Source organism: Manis pentadactyla, chromosome 16, assembly GCF_030020395.1.
Source record: "Manis pentadactyla isolate mManPen7 chromosome 16, mManPen7.hap1, whole genome shotgun sequence".
NCBI classification, from domain to species: Eukaryota; Metazoa; Chordata; class Mammalia; order Pholidota; family Manidae; genus Manis; species Manis pentadactyla.
In genome coordinates, this window is record NC_080034.1 from 34007075 (window position 1) to 34029547 (window position 22473).

Here is a 22473-nt window from a genome sequence, read left to right on the forward strand (position 1 = left end):
CCTTAACACAACAGCAATATGCTTTTGTTTATATTTCTAATACAATTTTAAAACAATTTTAAGCACATGACTTAATTACAAAACAGAGTAACAATAACTGAGTTTCCCACCTGTCTGTTAATGGAGTGATAACAAGACGATCAGTGCATCCCAGAAATTCATTTTGGTAAACAAAATTAACATCTGTAATAGACACCACAGTTTGATCCAAATCTTCCTTAAAATAAAATCTGCTCTGTTTTAGCCATTCAAAATCAGTAACTGACTTGATATGCATTTTTACCTTAAAAACATGAAATACAAAGAGATTATATGCTGAATTGCATTAGTAATAAAACATAAGCATACGGGCAGTTTTTATTTACTGCTTCTCATTTATGAGCTGCTTCTCATTTACTGAACATATATTTATTGAGTCTCTCCTTGGGCCTGACATTGTGTCATGTAAACAAAGACAGATAGTGTTCCTGCCTTCTGGAGCGGACAGAAAAGGACAAAACACCAACAAATGCACAAGTAATTGCAATAAAGTATGAAAAGAAAAATTCAGGGTTCATGAAAATGTGTGGCAAGAGGAACTAACCTAGTCTAGCAGCTCGGAGAGGGAAAGAAACATCTAAACAAAAACCTGGATAAATAGTAGGAATTAGCCAGGGAAATAAACAGGGTGAGGGGGATTTGAAAGGACAAAATATTCTAGTCAAAAACCCAAGTCCAAGGGGCATGCTCAAGAAACTGGAAGTCGTTCAGTGCAGCTGAGGTCCAGGACTCTGGAGAAAGAGCTGAGGCCCCAGGGCATGGGAAAGAGGTTTGGCGCTGTTCTCACGGTAATGGGAAGCCACCAAAGGGGTTAAGCAGAGTGATGTATGCTCATATATGCACACATGCCTTCATGTCTCCCTACACTAGCACTTTGGCCAAACTAATCAACCTTCCCTGTTATCAGCAAATACCTACTGGGCTTCCACTGCCATGGATGCAAGAAAGAAACCAGGCAAGCACATTTTTGATAAATGACCTCCAAAAACCACTCTATGGGGTGCTTCATGACTTCCTATTAGCAAACTTGGAGAAACCCCAGTACTGCTCACTCAGGGTACTCAACATAGGAAAGTAGCAAATAGTCCCCTTCGGTGCTCTTAAAACCAGTATCCCACGTCCAGCTCATTCAGCTGACTTTTGTACAATGGACTTTGTACAATGTTCAGACTCCATCTAATCAAGTCTCCATGCTATTTACAATCTTGCTTTTTGCTGTATTGTTTCATTGTTTATGACCTTGTTTCCCCTGCTAATTAAGAATTCTGGCTTCCCTCCTGAAGCAGTCTGTATTCATCACCTTTTTGAAAAGAGCTACTTTCAGGTAACATAATCCAGTGCCACCCTTCCCACCCCCCTAAGAATTCTGCTCTCCAACACAGGACCTGTGGCCATGGAGATACAATCAGCTAGTTCTTTCCAACAATATGTTAAGATGGTGAGGTTAAGATGAAAAGGAAGCAGAAAGAATAGCTAATATTTATTGAGTTCTTACTGTATATATCAGGCCATTCTAAGCATTATACATGGAAAAATAAAATGCAGATACACTGCCCACGAGATCTCATTTTGGTTGGGATGCAAACTGACCATGGGTTCAATAGTGATTAAGACAAGAGAAGAGTTTCATGGTTTTAACTGTGTAGAGGGTTTAAAAAAATCCATTCTGTATGTAAAGTACAGCTTTGCACAGCACTTAAATTTAAAAGAAATTTCCTCCATGGGACTCCAGTTTTAAGTCAGTGGGAGATGTATAGACAACATCCTCAGTAGCATGCTCAGCAGATGCAGTAATGGATGCCACAGGAGTTTCTTGAAGTGGACTTCAATGAAAGCCAAAGTATAACTAACTGCAATTCAGTGAAAGCAGATCAGCAGATGGCCAAAGAAATATGGTCTAAGCATGCAGCGAATGATTGGCTTGATCCAGAGATCCAGAAATAAATCCCAGAGCAGTGTTTCTTAAACTTTAATATGCATATGAATCACCTGGAAATCTTGTTGAAATGTGGATTATGAATCAGTTGGGGGAGGGCTGTACACTGGGAAATGGAGGCTGGAGATTCCACTTTTCTGACAAGCTCCCAGGAGATGTCAGTGCAACTGGTTGGCATACAATATTTTGAGGAGCGAGGACCTAGATACCAGGGGAATAAATGGACTGTGTCCTTTAATCTTCAATAAATATAATTCATCTAATTGGAGTTTTTGACAAATGTTTGAAACAGGTAGCCTATGATTATATTATCTAAAAAAGGGCCTAGGTTGCATGAATTATGTGTCTCTGGTGAAATAGATGCCTTTAAGATGAATCAAATCAAATTAAAGACAAATGGTGGTTAATGAAAACCACCTAAGCCTCTACTCTGTAATAGGTAACTCCTGCTTTAGGATAACTTGGTCTTGCTCAAGGCCACTGGTTAGAGTCCTGTTTCCAAAGGGAATTCAAATGCCATGTCTCTTACTTCCACCCTATAGACCCTTGCCCAAATCAAGCCCATGGTCCCATCAGTGTCCAACAGGTCTATCAAATGGACAAATAGCCATGAGGGTTCTGTGAAGCTTGATTCTTTTCAATATGGACTTCTTTCCCAACTGGCCCATCGTAACTCGTGACCAATCCCACCTAAATTATATCAGATCCCTAGCTATTTGGCTTAATGGAACAATTAATTCATATCACACTAGTTGGTTCCAGACTTTCAGAATACCAAATGTGAATGTACATATGTGGTTGTTTAAATCACCAAATATAGATATTTGTAGGCAATGTATATACATATACGGAGACACTTGTGAAAAAGGACAAAGAGAAAAAGAAGGTTCATGTGAGTTAGGTAATATGTACAATACTTAATTGTTCATTACTAAGAGCATTAAGTTATTAATTAGCATAATAAATTACTTTAAATTGAGGAAAACGATACTTTACCAAGTCATCGAAAATATCTCTCTGATGCACATGGATGGTAATTAGAGTCTCGAATTTCACTCTGTCAAACTTGCTTAGATCATGTGTTGTCTGACTAATTAGAGTATTCAGAATATCCAAGAATTTCTGATTGGTCACTTGCATGATTTTCCTGTCATCTTTTGCTTTATTTAAAGCCTCTTCGGAATCATGTGTCCACAGCATCTGAATTCCTAGAAGCCCAACCTACAAATCCACCAGACAAATAAATTTTCCAAATATTTCAAGCATAGCTGCAATAAAATTTGATGGTCACATGAAGGCAAACAGGATTTTCTCATTTCAAGCTAAAAAAAGAGACATACATTTTCTCCTCCCAAAAGGGGAAAAATTCATTTAAAACCCTAACTAATTGATATTTAATTATTTCAATGTAGGTGGACAAATAACAATACAATGGCTTCTATTCATGGAGTTATGTGTGTGTTATGGAAAATGCTTAGGGAATTTTTCTATAGAGAGCTTGAAACCACCAGGTACCTCCATACGATGAGTTTCCTTTCTCAAGAAAAGTAAATGGAATTAGCAGACTCTTGTGGATTTTTTTTTAGCAGGGTTTCCCAGAGGCCTCTGCAATTTCTAAAGAAGACGCTGCCTTTCTCCTCTCCTGATTCCACCATTTCTAATATCCATATCTTTATCTATATTGACCTGTCTATACACTTATATAAAGGAGGAGGAGAGAAAGTGAGAAAGGGAGAAGCTTGTCCTTGTCTCCTGATGAAGGCATATGGAAATTGTGAGTAAATGTCACCTTATTTACAATTTCTGCCCCAGGAAAGGGATAAAAGTGGTCAGAACATACCCCACCTTCACCTCCTTGCTGCAATAGTTGTCTTTTGGGGAGCTTTTGTTTATCCCCAGAGTCAAGCAACAGATCCAAGATCCTTTGGACCAAAAAGGAACTCCACATTTGGCAGGAGAGTGAAAGCAGTGTGAGCGGCATGTGGATACCACTGGGCCTGGCATCCGATGTGGGTAAAGCAGGAATAAAACCCTTTCCTTATCCCTCCTCGAGACTGGTAGTTTTCCTGCTAGAGCAGTGGCCAATCCTGGGGTCTGCAGGTTAAGATAAATGAAAGTCCCTGGCTAAACTGAGCAATGGGATGTAGAAGAAATAGCTGGTGTCAGCGAGTTGCCTACAGCAAGCTGATTCTGACCCTGCTGGGCAACAGCAGAGAGTGCAAGATAGCAAAGAGAAAAAAACACAGAGAAGTATAAGGCTGATGGATTTAAAGAAAAAAGACCTGCAAACCCTGAAAAATCACTGTATAGTAGTATTTTCTGAAAACTAATCTTTAAAATGACTATTGGGAGTTATTGAGAAAAGTGTGAATTATGTTTTTCACTGTTTAAGATAGCAAGGGACTTTATGGTGAAAACTGGATGACATCTCATTAAAACGGAAAACAAAACACAAGTGTTTGTTCTCATCAATATTATCTGATACCTGTAATAAACACATTAAAAAATATTGGAAGGAATGTATTAAAATATGAACAACCATTATTTCCACATGGTAGAAATATGGAAAATTCTAACTTTGATCTTTATATTTTTCAAATGCTTCCAAATTTTTGAGACAAGGATCCACTTGCTTCATAATCTTAAAAAACGTATTTTAGAACAGAGTACATAAATTCATTCTATATACTGAGTATATATATTCACTTAATATATATTGAATATATATTCTATATATATTCATTTGGTATATACATTGCTCTTTAAAGCAATTTCCCTAAATATCTGAAATTTGCCCAATACAATGCTGAGATTTTATCTAAAATTGTGTAAAATTTCACCTTTTTAGTTGTGTACATACACATGTATTTATGTATAAACACTAAAGGAAATTCTGAAATCTGGTCAACTTTCCTGTTACATCCTGTTCAGTTTTACTGCTTCTTTGAACTTGTTCTCAGCTCCCTACCTACTGCTAAATCCTCTGTTTAAACAAGACTGAGCCTCTCCTTCAGAATACAAAGGGTGATCGAGCATTCTGGGAGAGGGAAAATATGTTGACTGAGTCTAAGGAGCCATTTTCTCAGCTTATCAAATAAAGTATTTTATAAAGCTTTATCACAAAGATAATAATGCTCATAAGAATATTAAAGTTTGCTAAAGATATTATGCAATATAAAAATAATAATATTAAAATATCATTTCCAATAAAGGTTGATTCCATATATATGTACTTGCATCATTCGAATAAATAATTTCATATCATTTCAGTTATTCCACTGTGTGTGCAGTAATTAAGGATTTTGAGTGTGGGTTAGAAGGAGCAGTTGAAGAAAAAATACAGTTTGGGCAAAAACTGCCTGTATTTTCCTTGAGCATCTCTTGTTTTCTATACTATACTATCTTGGACCCAGATCACAGATGACCATTTTTCATTTATCTTGGCTGAAAATTTAATGAAACTGTTGGCTCTTCATAACTATATCAGGCTCTAATAATACTTGGGATATGACAGTGCACTGCTAAGACCCATAGGACATGAGAGCCACTCAAGAGAATACCTGCTCCTACCCCAGCCTCTTCAAGGTCCCCTCTCTTTAAAGAGTTAGTTGCATGAGAAGCCCTCCTTTGCCAGATCATGTGAAAGGAGCATAAACAAAAGGCAAGATGGATTTCCTTTCAGGAAAAGATATGCTCATTTCTTTTATTTATATGTCCATATCCATGCCTATACCTATCTATGGATGGGTATATATATATATATATAGATAGATAGATGTATATGGATAGGTATCTTTGAAGATGAAATTATCCATTAGTGGTTTTAATCTCAGTGTATATCCTTAATGATGGGGTAATATTGGTACATCCTCTTCTGGCAGATGGGATGGCTTGGCCTAGAATGGTGTAGGTGGACAAGCAGTTGGTTGGGAGCTGAGGGCGTGTAAGCCTCCCTAACTAAAACAAATCTACAATGGCCTCCATACCCCCAGGCTGAATGCCTCCTGAGTATCCTTCCCTTTTACTTCCATTATTTAAACATTGTGTATGCTCACCTGTGCTGGAAAGTGACTGAGGAAAGGTAAGAGCTGAAATCCTGAATCACTGATTTGATAGAATGCGGATCTAATTATGTTATGTAATGACGACATCTGCATTTTTAACAATTCCAGAAGCCAAATCTCTACAGGACCTTTGGCTATAACAGGATTATCCAACTAAAAAATATATTACAAATATATTACAAATTGATAACAATTTTGTATTTTCACAAATGTCACACACTTAACTTGATAAATCATAGTACCTTGATACAAAGCAGATAATTTTACACAAAATGGTTAAAACATTAGTAAAATCAACTAATACTGTGGGTGGAAGGGATTATATGGATCATCTGGTCTAAAACCTTCATTTTACAGATGATAAAATGAGTCTCAGAGAGGTTAAGTGAGTTATCCAAACTAGTTTGTGCCAAAGCCAGGGCTACAGAATCAGAACCCAAGTCCAACCCTCAGCCCCTAACCCGTTTTTCGTAAGGGAATTGCATTTCTCCTCAACCTAAACTTTCAAAGAAATCCTAATAATGAAAGTTTAACGAAGTTAAATTACAATAATTTTTTCTCCTTCTCTTGATATGACGGCCAGGATACGATCGTAATCTTTTGCATGGAAGGTCACCTCATTTATGTTGTCAGATACTGCAGGGAGATGTGGCTACAAGAAGCACAGACAGCAAGAACATCATATATGGAAGCCAAACACAAAAGCCACTAACATTTTTTTAAAAGCCCTAATAATTCTCATTTTTGTAAAAGATTAAGAATTTACTTGATTGTCAAAAACAAAAAAGCTCTCTTTGGCCCTTGGCTGACTTGGAGACCACTTTTTAAAATCGAGCCCTACAGCATGCTTCCAAGTCCTGCAAATGGCCCTTGGACTAATGCCCATCACCTTCCTCCAGATGGAGACTGAACCATGCCTCTTCCGTCCCAGAGACAGCTCCGTCCCGCCTTCTCTCTTGGCTCTCTCTCTGACTGACACAGCTTTTCTTTACCTCCTCTCTTTTCTGATCCCCATAACTCCTTGGAAACCAACAAGAAGATATTATTAGCTGCTTCTCAGATTTCTGAACCAGAAATAGTTCCGGGATGGATGTTTTAGTGCCTCCCACACCCAGTTCTCTAGAGTTTTTCTTTTCGTGCCCTGGAAATGGCTAAAAGCATTTGAGAAGCATTCTGGATGGAAAAAAGAATAAATCTAAACCACAATCCAAAGTTGATCTGAGAATAATAAAGAAGTTCACTTAGAGTGAGCACATACTGTAAGCCAGATACTTTTGAATGCATTATCTCATGTAATGGTTGTGACAATCCTATGAGACAGGGACCATTAATATGTCAATTTTACAGACAAGGAAACTGAGGTACAGAAAAAATTAAAAAGCTGGCCAAGGTCACCCAGCTGGTGAGTCACATAACCAGTGACTATTGCTTCATGTCAGTGGGCTCCAAATACACAGAAAATAGGACATTTAATAATCAACATAACTTTTAATACTCTTCTTTTCTGCCTGCACTTTTAAGATGTTAGCTTCATTTTCATTAGTGAAAAAATGGTTTAGATAATAGATATTTAGACTATACCTGTATGGTGTGGGAATCACTGGCTTGTCCAAGAATTTCCAGGAGAACTGGATCAGATACAAAGAAGAATCTTGGAAATAGTAATCGCTTCTTCTCCAAATACCTTTAAATTAAATCAGGTTACCAAATGGGTTTTTTCTGAATTATTAATAGTTGGGTTTTTATAGCCAAGACACATCCTCAATAAGATAATAGCAAACACCCATAGCCATTTCCCATTTGCCTCTGAAATGTTTGGTTAGAACCAAAGTCCTTGAACCACAATGGATGACACTGAGGAAAACAAGTGGGAATTTAAAAAAAGAATTCAGAGCAAGCCTGCCTCAGTCAACTACTGTTGTCTTTCTCATCAAGAGCCCTCCTGTGGACCATGTGGCTTAAAGCCAGGGTAAACACATAATTTAGCTTAAACCAAGACATTTGAGGGTTAGAGGGGACACAACTAACCATTAAGCCAGGACAGAGGCATAAACTTGGACAAGCCAGGATATATTGTTACCCTAATTCAAATAGAAATTGAGAATGAACTGCTTTCTAAGAAAACTATCCATGAATTTATCTGGTAAATTGTTTCAGTGTACATCATCTCTCGACTTCATGCCTGTGCCAGGTTGAATGGTAGCCCCCCCCATCTCCAAAATAAATGTCTGAGTCCCAGTCCTTAGAATCCATGAATGTGGCCTTATTTTAAAAAGCATCTTTGCAGATGCATTTAAGTGAAGGATCTCAAGAAAGATAATCCTGGCTTATTCAAATGAGCCCTAAATCCAGTGACAAGTGTCCTCATGAGACACACACCCAGAGACTAGTGTCCTCATAAGAGATGCACAGGAAGAAGAGGAGAAGGACATGAAAAAGACAGAGACTAGAGTTATGTACCAACAAGCCAAGAAATTTTTAGACCCACCAAAAACTGAAAGAGGCCAGGAAAGATTCTCTCTTAGAGTCTTCAGAAGGTGCTGACACCTTGATTTCAGAATTCTGGACTCCAGAATTGTGAGAAAATAAATTTCTGTTGTTTTAAGCCACTGGTTTGTGGTAATTTGCATCAGCAGCTCTACAAAACTAATACAATATCTTAATTCTGACACTCTTAAGCTGAAGGCATCTAATTTTGCATCACCACTTCAATCATCATTACCAAACCAGAAATGCAGTCAGAACTGTTGAATTGTTTTGGATGAAACACCTTCACATATAAAATGAATGATAGGAAAAACATGGCAGAGTGAGAGGTGAGATGGTAGCCTCCTCCTAAAACCACATATAATATGAAAATATAATTGATACAACTAAACCTGAAAGAGCAACAGGAAAGAAGGCTGCACCAGACTGCATACACCTGGAGAAAAGACAGACCTCATGGAACAGGGTAATGTACAAAAGCCATGACCCAGCAGGACCCAAGCCCTTCCCTCCCCCAAGCTCACCGGTGGCAGGAAGAGAAACAGAGCAGAGAGGGAGTGGAGGCCTGGGACTCCTGAACACCTAGCTCTGGAGATCTGCTCTAGGAGCACAAACTTACATTGCATGGTGCCCTGGTGATTAGGGGGATTGGAAAGCTAAGACAGGCAGAATACTTGGAGAGACTGAGATTCCAGCTGCTGGTGGAAAACAGGGATCCATATCCAGCTGCTCTGGGACAAAAGAAAGGTGGGCAGTCTGGGAGACTTCCTAACAGCGAGAGGGCTGCTAAAGGGGCAAGGACTGCACAGAGCTTACTGCTCAGAAGAAAGGACAGGTAGACAAAATTGTCCAGGTGCACTCTGCCCAGAAGTTTGGGAGCTTAAATGATCTTCAGGCACTCCAGCCCCATGGCTGGCTGTGCAGCTCCAAGGCCCCCCACCATGATACACAGCCTGCTGCACCTTCCTCCCAGCCAGCCGCACCTGGCTCACGAACCGGCAAACCATGCCCTGGGGTCAGGCCAGCCAGAGGTAAGAGTAAAGCAGCTACAAAAGCAAAGCATAGAGGCTTATACCTGTGTGCTGGGCCCACTGGTTCTGGCAGTGGAGACAGGCATAGCAGCCAAGAAGCAGGAAACAGCTCTTTCCTGCCCCCAGGTACCAACACCGCTCCCCTGCGACCCCTGACATTGTTCCAGGGGCTGAGCAGTTCCAGAGAGTAGAGCTTATGGGCACTAGAGGGTGCCACAAACAAATATGAAACATCAAAGGAACCAGGTTCAAAGCAAAATCATACATACACCAGAAAAGGAGTCAAACAAAACCGATCTTATGAATCTTCCAGAAAAAGATTTCAAAAGAAAAGTCATAAACATGTTAACAGAGGTACCGAAAAATATTCAAGAAGTCAGGAATGAATTCTGGTCAGAGATCCAGTCATTACAGAAAACAGTATCAGAAATGAAACATACAATGGAAGGTTTTAAAAGCAGATTACATACGGTGGGGGAGATGATAAATAGAAATTAGAGAAGAGAAATACAAAGGAGCTGAGGCACAGAGAGAAAAAAGGATCTCTAAGAATGAAAGAATATTGAGAGAATTGTGTGTCCAATCCAAATGGAACAATATTCACATTACGGGGGTACCAGAAAAAGGAAAGAGAGAAAAAGGGATAGAAAGTGTCTTTTAAGAGGTAATTGGTGAAAACTTCCCCAATCTGCAAAGGAGATAGTCTCTCAAGTCATGGAAGTGCACAGATCTCCAAACACAAGGGATTCAAGGAAGACAACACCAAGACATAAAATAATTAAAATGGCAAAGATCAAGGATAAAGGACAGACTATTAAGAGCAGCCAGAGAGAGAAATAAGATCACATACAAAGGAAAGCCCATCAGGGTATCATAAGACTTCTCAGCAGAAATCTTACAGGCCAGAAGGGAGTGGCATGATATATGTAATGCAATGAAGCAGAAGGGCCTCAAACCAAGAATACTTTATCCGGCAAGATTATCATTTAAATTTGAAGGAGGGGTTAAACAATTTCCAGATAAGCAAAGGCTGAGAGAATTTACCTCCCACAAACCATCTCTACAGTGTATTTTGGAGGGACTGCTATAGATGGAGGTATTCCTCCGGTATAATAGCTGTCACCAGAGGTAATAAAACCACAGTAAGGAGAGTAAAATAGTTCATTACTAAGCAAATGCAAAATTAAATCAAGTACTTGCAAAGTCAGTCAAGGGAGAAAGAGTACAGAATATGATACCTAATATATAAAGAATGGAGGAGGGAGAAAAAGGAGGAGAAAAAAAGAATCTTTAGATTGTGTTTGTAATAGCATACTAAGTGAGTTAAGTTACACTCTTAAATAGTAAGGAAGTTAACCTTGAACCTTTGGTAACCACGAATCTAAAGCATGTAATGGAAATAAGTACCTACCTATCGATAGTCACCCTAAATGAAAATGGACTGAATGAACCAATTAAAAGACATAGAGTCACTGAATGGATAAAAAAACAAGACCCATCTGTATGTTGCCTACAAGAGACTCACTTTAAACCCAAATACATACACAGACAAAAGCAAATGGATGGAAAAAGATACTTCATGCAATTCATAGGGAGAAAAAGACAGGAGTTGCAGTACTTGTATCAGACAAAATAGACTTCAAAACAAAGAAAGTCACAAGACACATAGAAGGACATTACATAATGATAAAGAGGTCAGTCCAACAAGAGGATATAACTATTTTAAATATCTATACACTTAACACAGGATCGTCTACATATATGGAACAAATACTCACAGAATTAAAGGGGGAAATAGAATGCAAAGCATTCATTTAGGAGATTTCAACATACCACTCACTCCAAAGGACAGATCAACCAGACAGAAAATAAGGAGACAGAGGCACTGAACAATGTATTAGAACAGATGGACTTAACGGACATCTACAGAACACTCCATCCAAAAGCAACAGAATACACATTCTTCTCAAGTGCACATGGAACATTTTTAAGAATAGATCATAAACTAGGCCACAAAAAAAGCCTCAGGAAATTCAAAAAGATTGAAATTGTACCAACCAGCTTCTCAGACCACAAAGGTATGAAACTAGAAATAAATTACACAAAGAGAACAAAAAAGCCCTCAAACACATGAGGGCTTAGTAACATGTTCCTAAATAATCAATGGATCAATAACAAAATAAGAACAGAGATAAAGCAGTAAATGTAGACAAATGACAAAATAATCCAACACCACAAAATCTGTGGGACGTAGCAAAGGCCTTGCTAAGAAGGAAGTATATTACAATACAGGCCTACCTCAGGAAAGAAGAACGATCCTATATGAACAGTCAAAATTCACAATTAAGGAGACTAGGAAAAGAAGAACAAATGAGGCCCAAAGCCCACAGAAGGGACATAATAAAGATTAGAGCAGAAATAAATAAAATCGAGAAGAATAAAACAATAGAAAGAATCAATGAAAACAGGGGCTGGTTCTTCGAGAAAATTAAATAGATAAACACCTAGCAAGACTTATCAAGAAAAAAGAGAGTCTACACACATAAACAGAATCAGAAATGAGAAAGGAAAAATCACTATGGACACCACAGAAATACAAAGAATTATTAGAGAATACTATGAAAAATTACATGCTAACAAACTGGATAACCTAGAAGAAATGGGTAACTTTCTAGAAAAATACAGCCTTTTAAGGCTTACCCAGAAGAAACATAAAATCTGAACAGACCAATTACCAGCAAAGAAATTGAATCAGTAATCAAAAAACTACCTAAGAAAAAAACCTCTGGAACAGATGGCTTCACAGCTGAATTTTTTCAAACATTTAGTGAAGACCTAATATCCATCCTCCCAAAATTTTTCCAAAAAGTAGAAGATGGAATACTTCCAAACTCATTCTATGAGGCCAGCATCACTCTAATACAAAAATCAGGCAAAGACACCACACAAAAAAAGAAAATTACAGACCAAAACCCTGGTCAACATAGATGCAAAAATACTCAACAAAATATTAGCAAACCAAATTCAAAAACATATCAAAAAGATCATCCACCATGATCAAGTAGGATTTATTCCAGGGCTGCAAGGATGGTATAATATTAGAAAATGAATCAACATCATCCACCACATCAACAAAAAGAAGGACAAAAACCACATATCATCTCCATAGATGCCAAAAAACCATTTGACAAAATTCAACATCCATTCATGATAAAAACTCTCAATAAAATGGGTACAGAGGGCAAGTATCTCAGCATAATAAAAGCCATATATGACAAACCAACAGCCAACATTATAATTAACAGTGAGAACCTGAAACCTTTACTTTAAGATCAGGAACAAGACAAGGATGCCCACTCTTTCCACTTCTGTTCAACTTACTCCTGGAGGTCCTAGCCACAGCAATTAGACAACACAAAGAAATAAAGGGCATCCAGATTGGTAAGGAAGAAGTTAAACTGTCCCTGTTTGCAGATGACATGATATTGTACATAAAAAACCCCTAAAGAATCCACTCCAAAACTACTAGACCTAATATCTGAATTCAGCAAAGTTGTGGGATACAAAATTAATACACAGAAATCTGTTGCATTCCTATACAATAATGATGAACTAGCAGAGGGAGAAATCAGGAAAACAATTCCATTCACAATTGCAACAAAAAGAATAAAATACCTAGGAATAAACCTTACCAAGTAAGTGAAAGACCTGTACTCTGAAAACTAAAAGACACTCATGAGAGAAATTAAAGAAGATACCAATATATGGAAACACATCCCGTGCTCATAGATAGGAAGAATTAATATTGTTAAAATGGCCATGCTGCCTAAAGCAATCTACAGATTCAATGCAATTCCTATCAAAATACCAACAGCATTCTTCAATGAATTAGAGCAAATCATTCTAAAATTCATGTGGAACCACAAAAGACCCCGAATAGCCAAAGCAATCCTGAGAAGGAAGAATAAAGCAGGGGGATTATGCTCCCTGACTTCAAGCTCTACTACAAAGCCACAGTAATCAAGACAATTTTGTTCTGGCACAAGAACAGACCCATAGACCAATGGAACAGACTAGAGAGCCCAGATATAAACCCAATCATATATGGTCAATCAATATATGATAAAGGAGCTATGGACATACAATGGGGAAATGACAGCCTCTTCAACAACTGGTGTTGGCAAAACTGGACAGCTACGTGCAAGAGAATGAAACTGGATCACTGTCTAACCCCATACACAAAAGTAAACTTGAAATGGATCAAAGACCTGAATGTAAGTCATATCATAAAACTCTTAGAAGAAAACATAGGCAAAAATCTCCTGAATACAAACATGAACAACTTCTTCCTGAATGCACCTCCTTGAGCAAGGGAAATAAAAGCAAAAATGAACACATGGGACTACATCAAACTGAAAAGTTTCTGTACGGCAAAGGACACATCAACAGAACAAAAAGGCATCCTACAGTATGGGAGAATATTTTTGTAAATGACATATCCAACAAGGGGTTAACATCCAAAATATATAAAGAACTCACACACCTCAACACCCAAAAAGCAAATAACCTGATTAAAAAATGGGTGGAGGATTTGAAGAAACAATTCTCCAAAGAAGAAATTCAGATGGCCAACAGACACATGAAAAGATGCTCCACATCACTAATCATCAGGAAACCACAATGAGATATCACCTCACATCAGTTAGGATAGCCAGCATCGAAAAGACTAAGAACAACAAATGCTGGCGAGGATGCTCCTACACTGCTGGTGGGAATATAAGCTAGTTAAACCATTGTGGAAAGCAATATGGAGGTTCCTCAAAAAAACTAAAAATAGAAATACCATTTGACCCGGCAATCCCACTCCTTGGAATTTACCCAAAGAATACAACTTCACAGACTCAAAAAGATATACGCACCCCTATATTTATTGCAGCACTATTTACAATAGCCAAGATGTGGAAGTAACCTAAGTGTCCATCAGTAGGTGAATGGATAAAGAAGACATGGTACATATACATAATGGAATACTATTCAGCCATAAGAAAGAAACAACTCCTACCAGTTGCAACAACATGGATGGAGCTGGAGGATATTATGCTCAGCGAAATTATCCAGGTGGAGAAAGACAAATGCCAAATGATTTCCCTCATTTGCAGAGTATAACAACGAAGCAAAACTGAAGGAACAAAACAGCAGCAGACTCAGACTCCAAGAAGGGACTAATGGTTACCAAAGGGGAGGGCTTTGGGAGGGTGGGTGGAGAAGGAGGGACAAGGGGATTGGAGGGTATTATATTTAGTACACATGGTGTGGGGGCTGACGGGGAAAACAGGGCAGCACAGAGAAGGCAAATAAGTGAATCTGTGGCATCTTACTACACTACACTGATGGACAGTGACTGCAATGGGGTATGGGTGGGGACTTGATACTATGGGTGAATGTAATAACCATATTGTTTTTCATGTGAAACATTCATAAGAGTGTATATCAATAATACCTTAATAAAAAAAGATCAGTGTTTGGGGAAGGAGGAGGAGGGCAGTTATTTGAACCTCCTGATGAATTTTTAACCTATAAGCCTTTCCCTATCACTATCAGATTCTAATAAAACCCTATGTACAATAAAAAAATTAAGTGAATGATAGGTAGTTTACAAATTAAACTCTTACCCTGTTAGTGATTTCTGACAAACTTCCAACTGTTCGTGCAAATGAGGTAAAAGTTGCCCCATGGTTTCATCTCCAACACAGCAACTAATCACATTGGGGTTCTCATGAGCTCGCTGCATTATCTTTATCCATGATTTGTCAATATTCTGAAAACGTTTTGCTTCCTAAAAACAACTCCACAGTCAGTAAAAATTAGCATTTGGATAAGTGAATAAAGCAAAATCTTCACTTTTGAATTTCCTCTGTTTCTTCAAACCAGCATGTTAGTCTTAGGTTATATAATTCATCTGAATTAATTATGAACAACAAAAAGCCAAAGTCACAAAACTGATAAGCCAAAGTTATCACAATGGGGTTTATCACTTGTTTGTTTCTTTACATTTAATACATTTTTCAAAGTGCCACATGATTAATTTGCAGACTATCGACTTAAAGCTCAAATCTAGCCTCTTAGTCCCACAGATGTTTTGGTTTGATGAGCAAGCTGAAGAAGTATGAAAATAATTTAATCTCAGGATCCTTGGAATAAATACAGCTCAACAGTACCCCAGGAAAAAAAACAGAAACAGTAAAAACCCAAAACAAAGCTTCATTTATATTTTTGCAAATGAAAATTTTCTATTTACTATGAATGATATTAAGTTTTGTAGTCATTTGCAAAAATGTCCCTAGAAACTGGCATAATCTTGACTCTTTTAAAACTTTTATATGCATTTTTCTTAAAACAATTTCAACTTTCTGATTAAAAAAGAAAATATTTATGTTTAAAAAAATGTGTGACACAGGGAAATCCATCATTTTTCTTGATTTTTAACCTACATAAAACCTGTAGGTAAGGAAATTCAGGAAGAGAAGGCTTAATTTTATAAGAAGAAAGTTACCTTCATAGAATAAAGCTCTTATTAAGTTACTGGCACTTATTTAAAAATCCCCAGTAAAGCTGTTTTAAAGATTTTGTTACAGGCTTCTTAAGGCTAAATTTCCTTGCCCCACAGAATGTTGCTGATCTACTATTAGCGAACTTACTAATAGTTAATTTGTTTACAGAATACAGATTAATATTGATTCTACTCTCAGAGAAACAGTATAAGGTTAATGTTTGGAAAAGATGAATTACTATAATTTAATAGTACCATATTTGAATGTACCTCACATCTTCAGCCAACCTTGAGATTTGAAAACATGAGTTTCTTCTTTCTGATAATGTAAACCAAAGTCAGCACTTCTTGTTAACTTACTTTGTAAAGGGCCAGATAGTTAATATTTTCAGCTTTGGAAGGCCATATGGTCTCTGTTACAACTACGCAACTCTGCTATTGCAGCGCTAAAGCAGCCATAGACAGAACACTGATGAATGACATGGCTGTGTTTCAATAAAACTTTGTTTACAAAAAGAGGCGAGTGGGCCACAGTTTGCCAACCTCTGGTGTAAATAACCAACACATGAACATACATCTTTATGAAGATCCACAGAGACATATAGACAAGACACAACAAATTATTCTATCAGTAGTTATAAAAACTGCATTTACCTGAGGTAGCTGTTTGGCAATATCTCCACCTACAAAGACAGCTTCAAGATAAACCCAAAGGTTCTGGACTACTAGCCACTCTTCAATTATATCTGAGGAAGTGGACAATTTATACACCCAATTCTGGATGTTTTTCTTAAATGGCGCATTATATCTAAAAAGCAAAAATGGAAAAACATGACATTTAAGGAAGATTCAGAAAATGGTATGGCCAAAGTAAATTACAGGAGAAACTTTTCTTTGGAAATGAACATTTTTTCCTAGAGGGCATTCCTAATAAATTTCATACAGCTAGTGAGACTTTGCTTTTTTATGAGTAACACTCATATAATTATAGTGATTTCACTTATTGTTTCCATATACCAGTCATAAACTAGGAAAATAAGTCAACTTACATGCCACAGAGGTCCAGCAAAGGAACTATGCCAGATGTTCCTAGGAGTAAAATGGTTTTCTAAGACTTCTGTGCACCAAATCTATATGGAGACTGCTGCAGGAATAACACACAGGGCACTGTTTCTTACTGGTCAATGGAACTATTTCCACCAGGCCAGGGTCATGATTGAAGTCTGATGTCCACTAATCAATGTACTCTTTCTGTCCTTCGACTGCTAATGCCACCAGGCACTGCACCTAGATTCTGCAATATTGGAGAGCCAGGATAGCAACCCCAAAAGAGCACAGTTCCTGTTTTCTCATCATCAGGGCTAGCGGAAGTATTCAAGAGAATACAAGGTGTCCAGAAAGCTAGACACACCTAAGAAAGACAAGAAACAGAGCAGATGCCATGAAGTGGTGCGAAGATACTGGGTGAAGACCTAATTACCTACAGCTGGACTAAGAAGCTGAATTCAGTTTTTCGAAATGGCAAGTAATTTTGATGTACTGGCATTTCCTAGTGAGTGGCAATTGTTGGGAAAGGTGTTAAAACTTTTCTTGATTCAGGACAGGATGACTTGAAGGTGTTCACATATAGAATGGGCTTCTTCTAAGTATAGTCCGATGCCTGAGTGCAACACATAACTTCTCTGGAAACCTATGTTATACATGGAGGAATAAAGGGAGTTGTGAAAAAATTGCCCCGAGGAGGTAGGTGAGTTGTTCAGGCAGTAAGAAGCATTTTTCCCAGCACCCACTTTATACTGGCCATCTGGCCTTTGGTTTAGAGCTTAAAGACAATCAAAATGCCAAAAGCATCTTCAGAATAGAGACATGCAGGCTAAGATGTTATGGATGGTCATTTCAGGGTGCCAAAGCACCTAGGTATTTGGGGCCAAAAATGGTCCTGCACAGAGAAAATCTTCAATGGTGTACAATTTTCCAACATGAAAAGGGAGATCTGAAATAAGACCTAGCATAACCAGTTTCTACCCTTTGGCTAGGTACCTGCATTGTGCAACTCTGAGCTGTGGAGCCTGTCACGACAAATACGAAGGTCTATGGAATCAGGGATCCACAAGGAGAGTGTCACAATTTAGGCAATATCTGGAGTCAAGTGTCACCTACGTAGATACACAATTTCCTTCTTAAGTCACATCTAGCAGGCACTGCCTGCTATAAGATCAACCTGTGCTTAGTCCTGGAGGAGGCTTTCAGGATCCAGTTGGTGCTGCAAAGTTCTCCAGGAGGAGACTTCTTAGATAGCCTTACACTCTTTCTAGTAAGGCCTCCACTTTGCATTTACTAGGACTATAAATAAGTACTATACTAATTTGGTTATAAGCAAGTTAAGTATGAAATTAAGAAAGGCTTCAAATCTTGGATTCCTTGGCCACGGTCACTGTTCAGGTGAATCTACAGCCCTACTTCAAGAGGTGTTCATTCAGGACATCAGGATGGAAAATCTGCAATGAACCATGGGGAAGTAATAGCCTATGAAGACTAGGAACCACTGCATTGATGACCTCTGCCAGGATTATTCAGATTCCCTGAATGCAGCAGATGCACCCTAGGATCTTAACCCCGGCAAGTTCAGCCCAGAACTCCTGGAACTAGCAGCTTAGAGGATTAGTACTTATCCAAAGACAATACAGGGGGCAGAGGTCATGCAGGATACCATTCATTAACCAGCAATCCCAACCTGGAGAAGATGTATAAGAATCCACATGCACCCTAGACATTGCCCTCTGTCAATGATGGGGTTGTGACCTATTTCTTAGGTGTGTTAGATGAAGAACAATTGGGAATTGCTGCATAGTCAGCTGGAGGATTAGACGATGCTAATGTCCAGACCAAGACCTGGCAGGATATGTAATCTGAGTCCCATTTCCTAAAGCTGCACGTGACATCACAGTCACCTTCAAGGCAGTTGCCTCACTGAGGCCAGAGTGGACCCAGCACAGGACGCCACTGTTCACCATAAACAATGCACGTGTCTAAGTGCCAAGCCCCTAACAGTACATTCATGTGCTGCCAGCGTACTTTTCCTGGGCCACTGGGTGAACACTGGGGCAGGTTTAGCCAAGGAGAACAAGGACGACGAATCAGGGGAATGAAAGAGAAGATAAGATGAAGAGCTCATCTCACTGCGGAGCCAAGATGCTCAGGAGATAAGCTGCCAACTTGGGGGACAATGATTATGATGGAGCCCACCAGGAGAAACAGGAAGGGGAGATGAATACCATAAAAGGAAAGATGGAGGCCACGATTACTAGGGAACATAGTAACTCATGTAAGAACAGACAAGAGTTAGCACATTATGGCAGAATCTTGCATTATGCCACAGCTGCAAAACTGGGCTTTTACTTCATATTATGGAATCTTAAATACCAAATGAAAACCATCACCCCCAACCTAGAACATTACCTGTTGCTTAGTAAGGATCCTAAGACCATTAAACTGTCCTCCAACAAAGTGATAATTTCTCCTGATTCGGTCCCTTTGAGCAGGAGCTCTCCCTTTCCTTTAAATGCTGCAAAACTCAGGCTTTGGCTGGTCCAGTTCTCAATCACCTGAGTCAGCTTGGCTTCAATATCCTTCTCCTTAATGGCAGATATGCAAATATCCTTCAGAGGGAAATCAAAGCTTACATCATGACATTTTCAATTACCAAGTGCACTGTAAAATCATAGAATTTTTTAGCTTGACTGAGTCATTTAATCATTTTATGGCCAAGAAAACCAAGGCTCGAGATCACTGTGTTTCTGGTAAAAAAAATGTAAATATAAAAATCATTATATTTTTAACTGGAGTTTTTTGGACAAAATGGAGATAATCGTATTTGCTCTATCCCAGTGGTTTGCTGTGAGAAGCAAAAGAGAATATATGTGAGAGTCACTTGGAGTTTTTAAAGTAATGTATAAATACTGCTATATTCCTGCTTGTTCTGGCCCTAATGCAACATCTCATTTGCTTAAAAGTCAATTCTATTTTTTTCTTACGAGTTTTCCTGTTTTTTTTGAGAATCCTTGAGAGAAAATAAAAGTAAGGTATTTTCCTCACGATGCCTCAACTTATTTTCATACTTAGAATCTCAGAGATGGAAAGGAATTTAAAGGTACAAGGTATTTCCAATGATCATAGTACAAATTAGCATGTGCTCAATGTTGTATGAGTGGGATAAACTGTTGTGAGTCCTGAGGAGGGAGCAATGAAGTCTGCTTGCAGTCAGGAGGAAAGGCTTCACTTAGGGGGGAACAATGGGAGTAAGTGGGAGTCTAACGGGTGCGGCGGGGAGGACATTCTGCAAGGAGGGAAAGGGTTTCCTTTAGAGGCAGTGAATCCGGCAACAGCAGGCATCCAGCTGGGCTAAAAGCAGGGCGTGTGGGGCAGAGCAAACAGGATATACTGGGGATGATGACACTGAGAATCTGTTTTGGGGTACAAATAGTTAATAAATGAATCCTATAATTCTTTGGAATTGTAAAATGAAATTCACAAAGCATAGCCTATGAATGGCTGTATTCTGAAATGTAAAAACCTATTTATAAGAATGAGATGGTCACCAAAGGCTTTTTTTTTCCTGTTTCCTGCAATAGTATTTGAATGACATTTATAAATAGGACAAAAAAAATGCTTTGAAAATAAAACTTTTTGTGGACACATGTTAAAAAGAGGTAAGGGACAGAGAAGACAAGTATTGACTCTATAGCATCTTACTATGCACGCTGATGGACAGTAACTGCAATGGGGTGTGTTGGGGGGACATGATAATGATAATATGGGTGAATGTAGTAACTACAATGTTGCTCGTGTGAAACCTGAGCATAAGGTTGTATGTATATCAATGATACCATTATTAAAAAAATAATAAGTAAAAGAAAAAAAAGGCAAGGGGGAGGCAGAAAACACAAAACCATATATATGGGAGATTTCTGGTCAGGTGGTGCAGTTCCTCACCTCCAAAAACAAGATAATGGATAAAATACAAAAAGAGAAAATCAAAAACAAACACAGCCAGGCTTAAGAACAAGATAAACATCTCCATGAACCAGAAGTGGAAACGATGTGCAAACCAGGGGGTGGAGCTGACGCCCAGGCTTAGGGCTGTGGTCAGTGGGAGGGTGGGGGCAGCGAGCCTGGGTCCTGTGAGACAGGGAAGGCGGAAAGTGGGGGAGTCCCAGGGCTAGCATCTGGATCCCTCCACTGGGGAAAGAGGCCACCTCCAGCTGCCCCCTGGGAAGCCAGATTATGTGAAGCTGTGGACCTGGGGGGATGGGGTGACACGGACCCAGCCCCACAACCAGGACCTGAAACAGGTCAGCTGTGCCTTGCTCTGCCACACCATGGCAGAAAGGGGACATCAGCTGCTGTTTTAACACCTGGCTCTGGACTTGGGGGAAAGAGGAGATGGGGAGTGGGCGGGGAGAGAAACCAGGAGACCACCAGACAAGGAAGGCTGAGATGCAGAGGAGGAGAAACAATTCTAACAAATTATAAAAGCCACATTTTTTTTAAAAGCTTACTATTCAAAATGAGTTCCCTCAAAAATAGAAATTCAAAGCCTATGAAAAATACCTAATACTCAGAGGGATAGCCAGCATTAAAAAACTGTGAGAGCAAAAACTCTGTCCAAGTGAAATTAATTTTACAGAAATATGGAAAAAAATATTGAACGATGTTTAATCTGGGGCTGTTGGAGTATGGGAGGTATAGAGGAAACAGCACTGGCCATGAGTTGATAGTAGTTGAAGCAAGAGGATCTCTACTTTGTTTGAAAATTTCCATAATAAAAAACTTAAAAATAAGGCATTAAAAGAGACAAATGAAGAACTCTATAGTTTTGAGATTTACCAGGTTTGAGAATATATAAAATATATAAAAATTTGCACCTAGAAGATGAGCCCCAAAACATTTAGTTTTGAAAGGGTGTGTGTGGACTCATCTGGCTACATCCCAAGGTCCAGCACAGAGGTGGATGGCTGAGAAGCACCCAGTCTTTCTGTGAAAGAAATCTATATGCTTATCGTAAAGCTGCAGCCTGTCGGGCAGGCATCTAATTTAACACCAGGGCAACTGCAACACTCCACAAAGACAGAGGCTGGTGGGCACCATTGTTGTGCTCTCCCTCTGCCTCACTCCAGGCCACTAGTATCTTCCAGAAGGGCACTTGTGCACACATTGGGTGACAAATTTCTTTTTTTTTTTTCCAGCTGCCACCCAGGGGATCCCTCTTGATCACCTGACTCCGGTGGCAAGAGGGCCTTATGTTTGAGGGTGCCATAGGACTGTGCAAATGGGGAAAGAGTTAATAACAGGACACCCTCAAGGCAC

General features: G+C 38.9%; 1 protein-coding gene across 1 annotated transcript in view; it reads right to left on the bottom strand.

Annotated features, from left to right (window-relative positions):
- DNAH8 (dynein axonemal heavy chain 8) overlaps nucleotides 1-22473 on the bottom strand; it is a 353325-nt gene that overhangs the window by 178818 nt on the left and 152034 nt on the right. The window contains exons 36-43 of the mRNA XM_057494308.1: nucleotides 19567-19766; nucleotides 16762-16915; nucleotides 15230-15393; nucleotides 7621-7723; nucleotides 6587-6691; nucleotides 6031-6192; nucleotides 2972-3196; nucleotides 111-283 (exon numbers count right to left, since the gene is read on the bottom strand). Coding sequence (XP_057350291.1) covers nucleotides 111-283; nucleotides 2972-3196; nucleotides 6031-6192; nucleotides 6587-6691; nucleotides 7621-7723; nucleotides 15230-15393; nucleotides 16762-16915; nucleotides 19567-19766 — 1286 coding nt within the window. The remainder of the gene's footprint in view (nucleotides 1-110; nucleotides 284-2971; nucleotides 3197-6030; nucleotides 6193-6586; nucleotides 6692-7620; nucleotides 7724-15229; nucleotides 15394-16761; nucleotides 16916-19566; nucleotides 19767-22473) is intronic.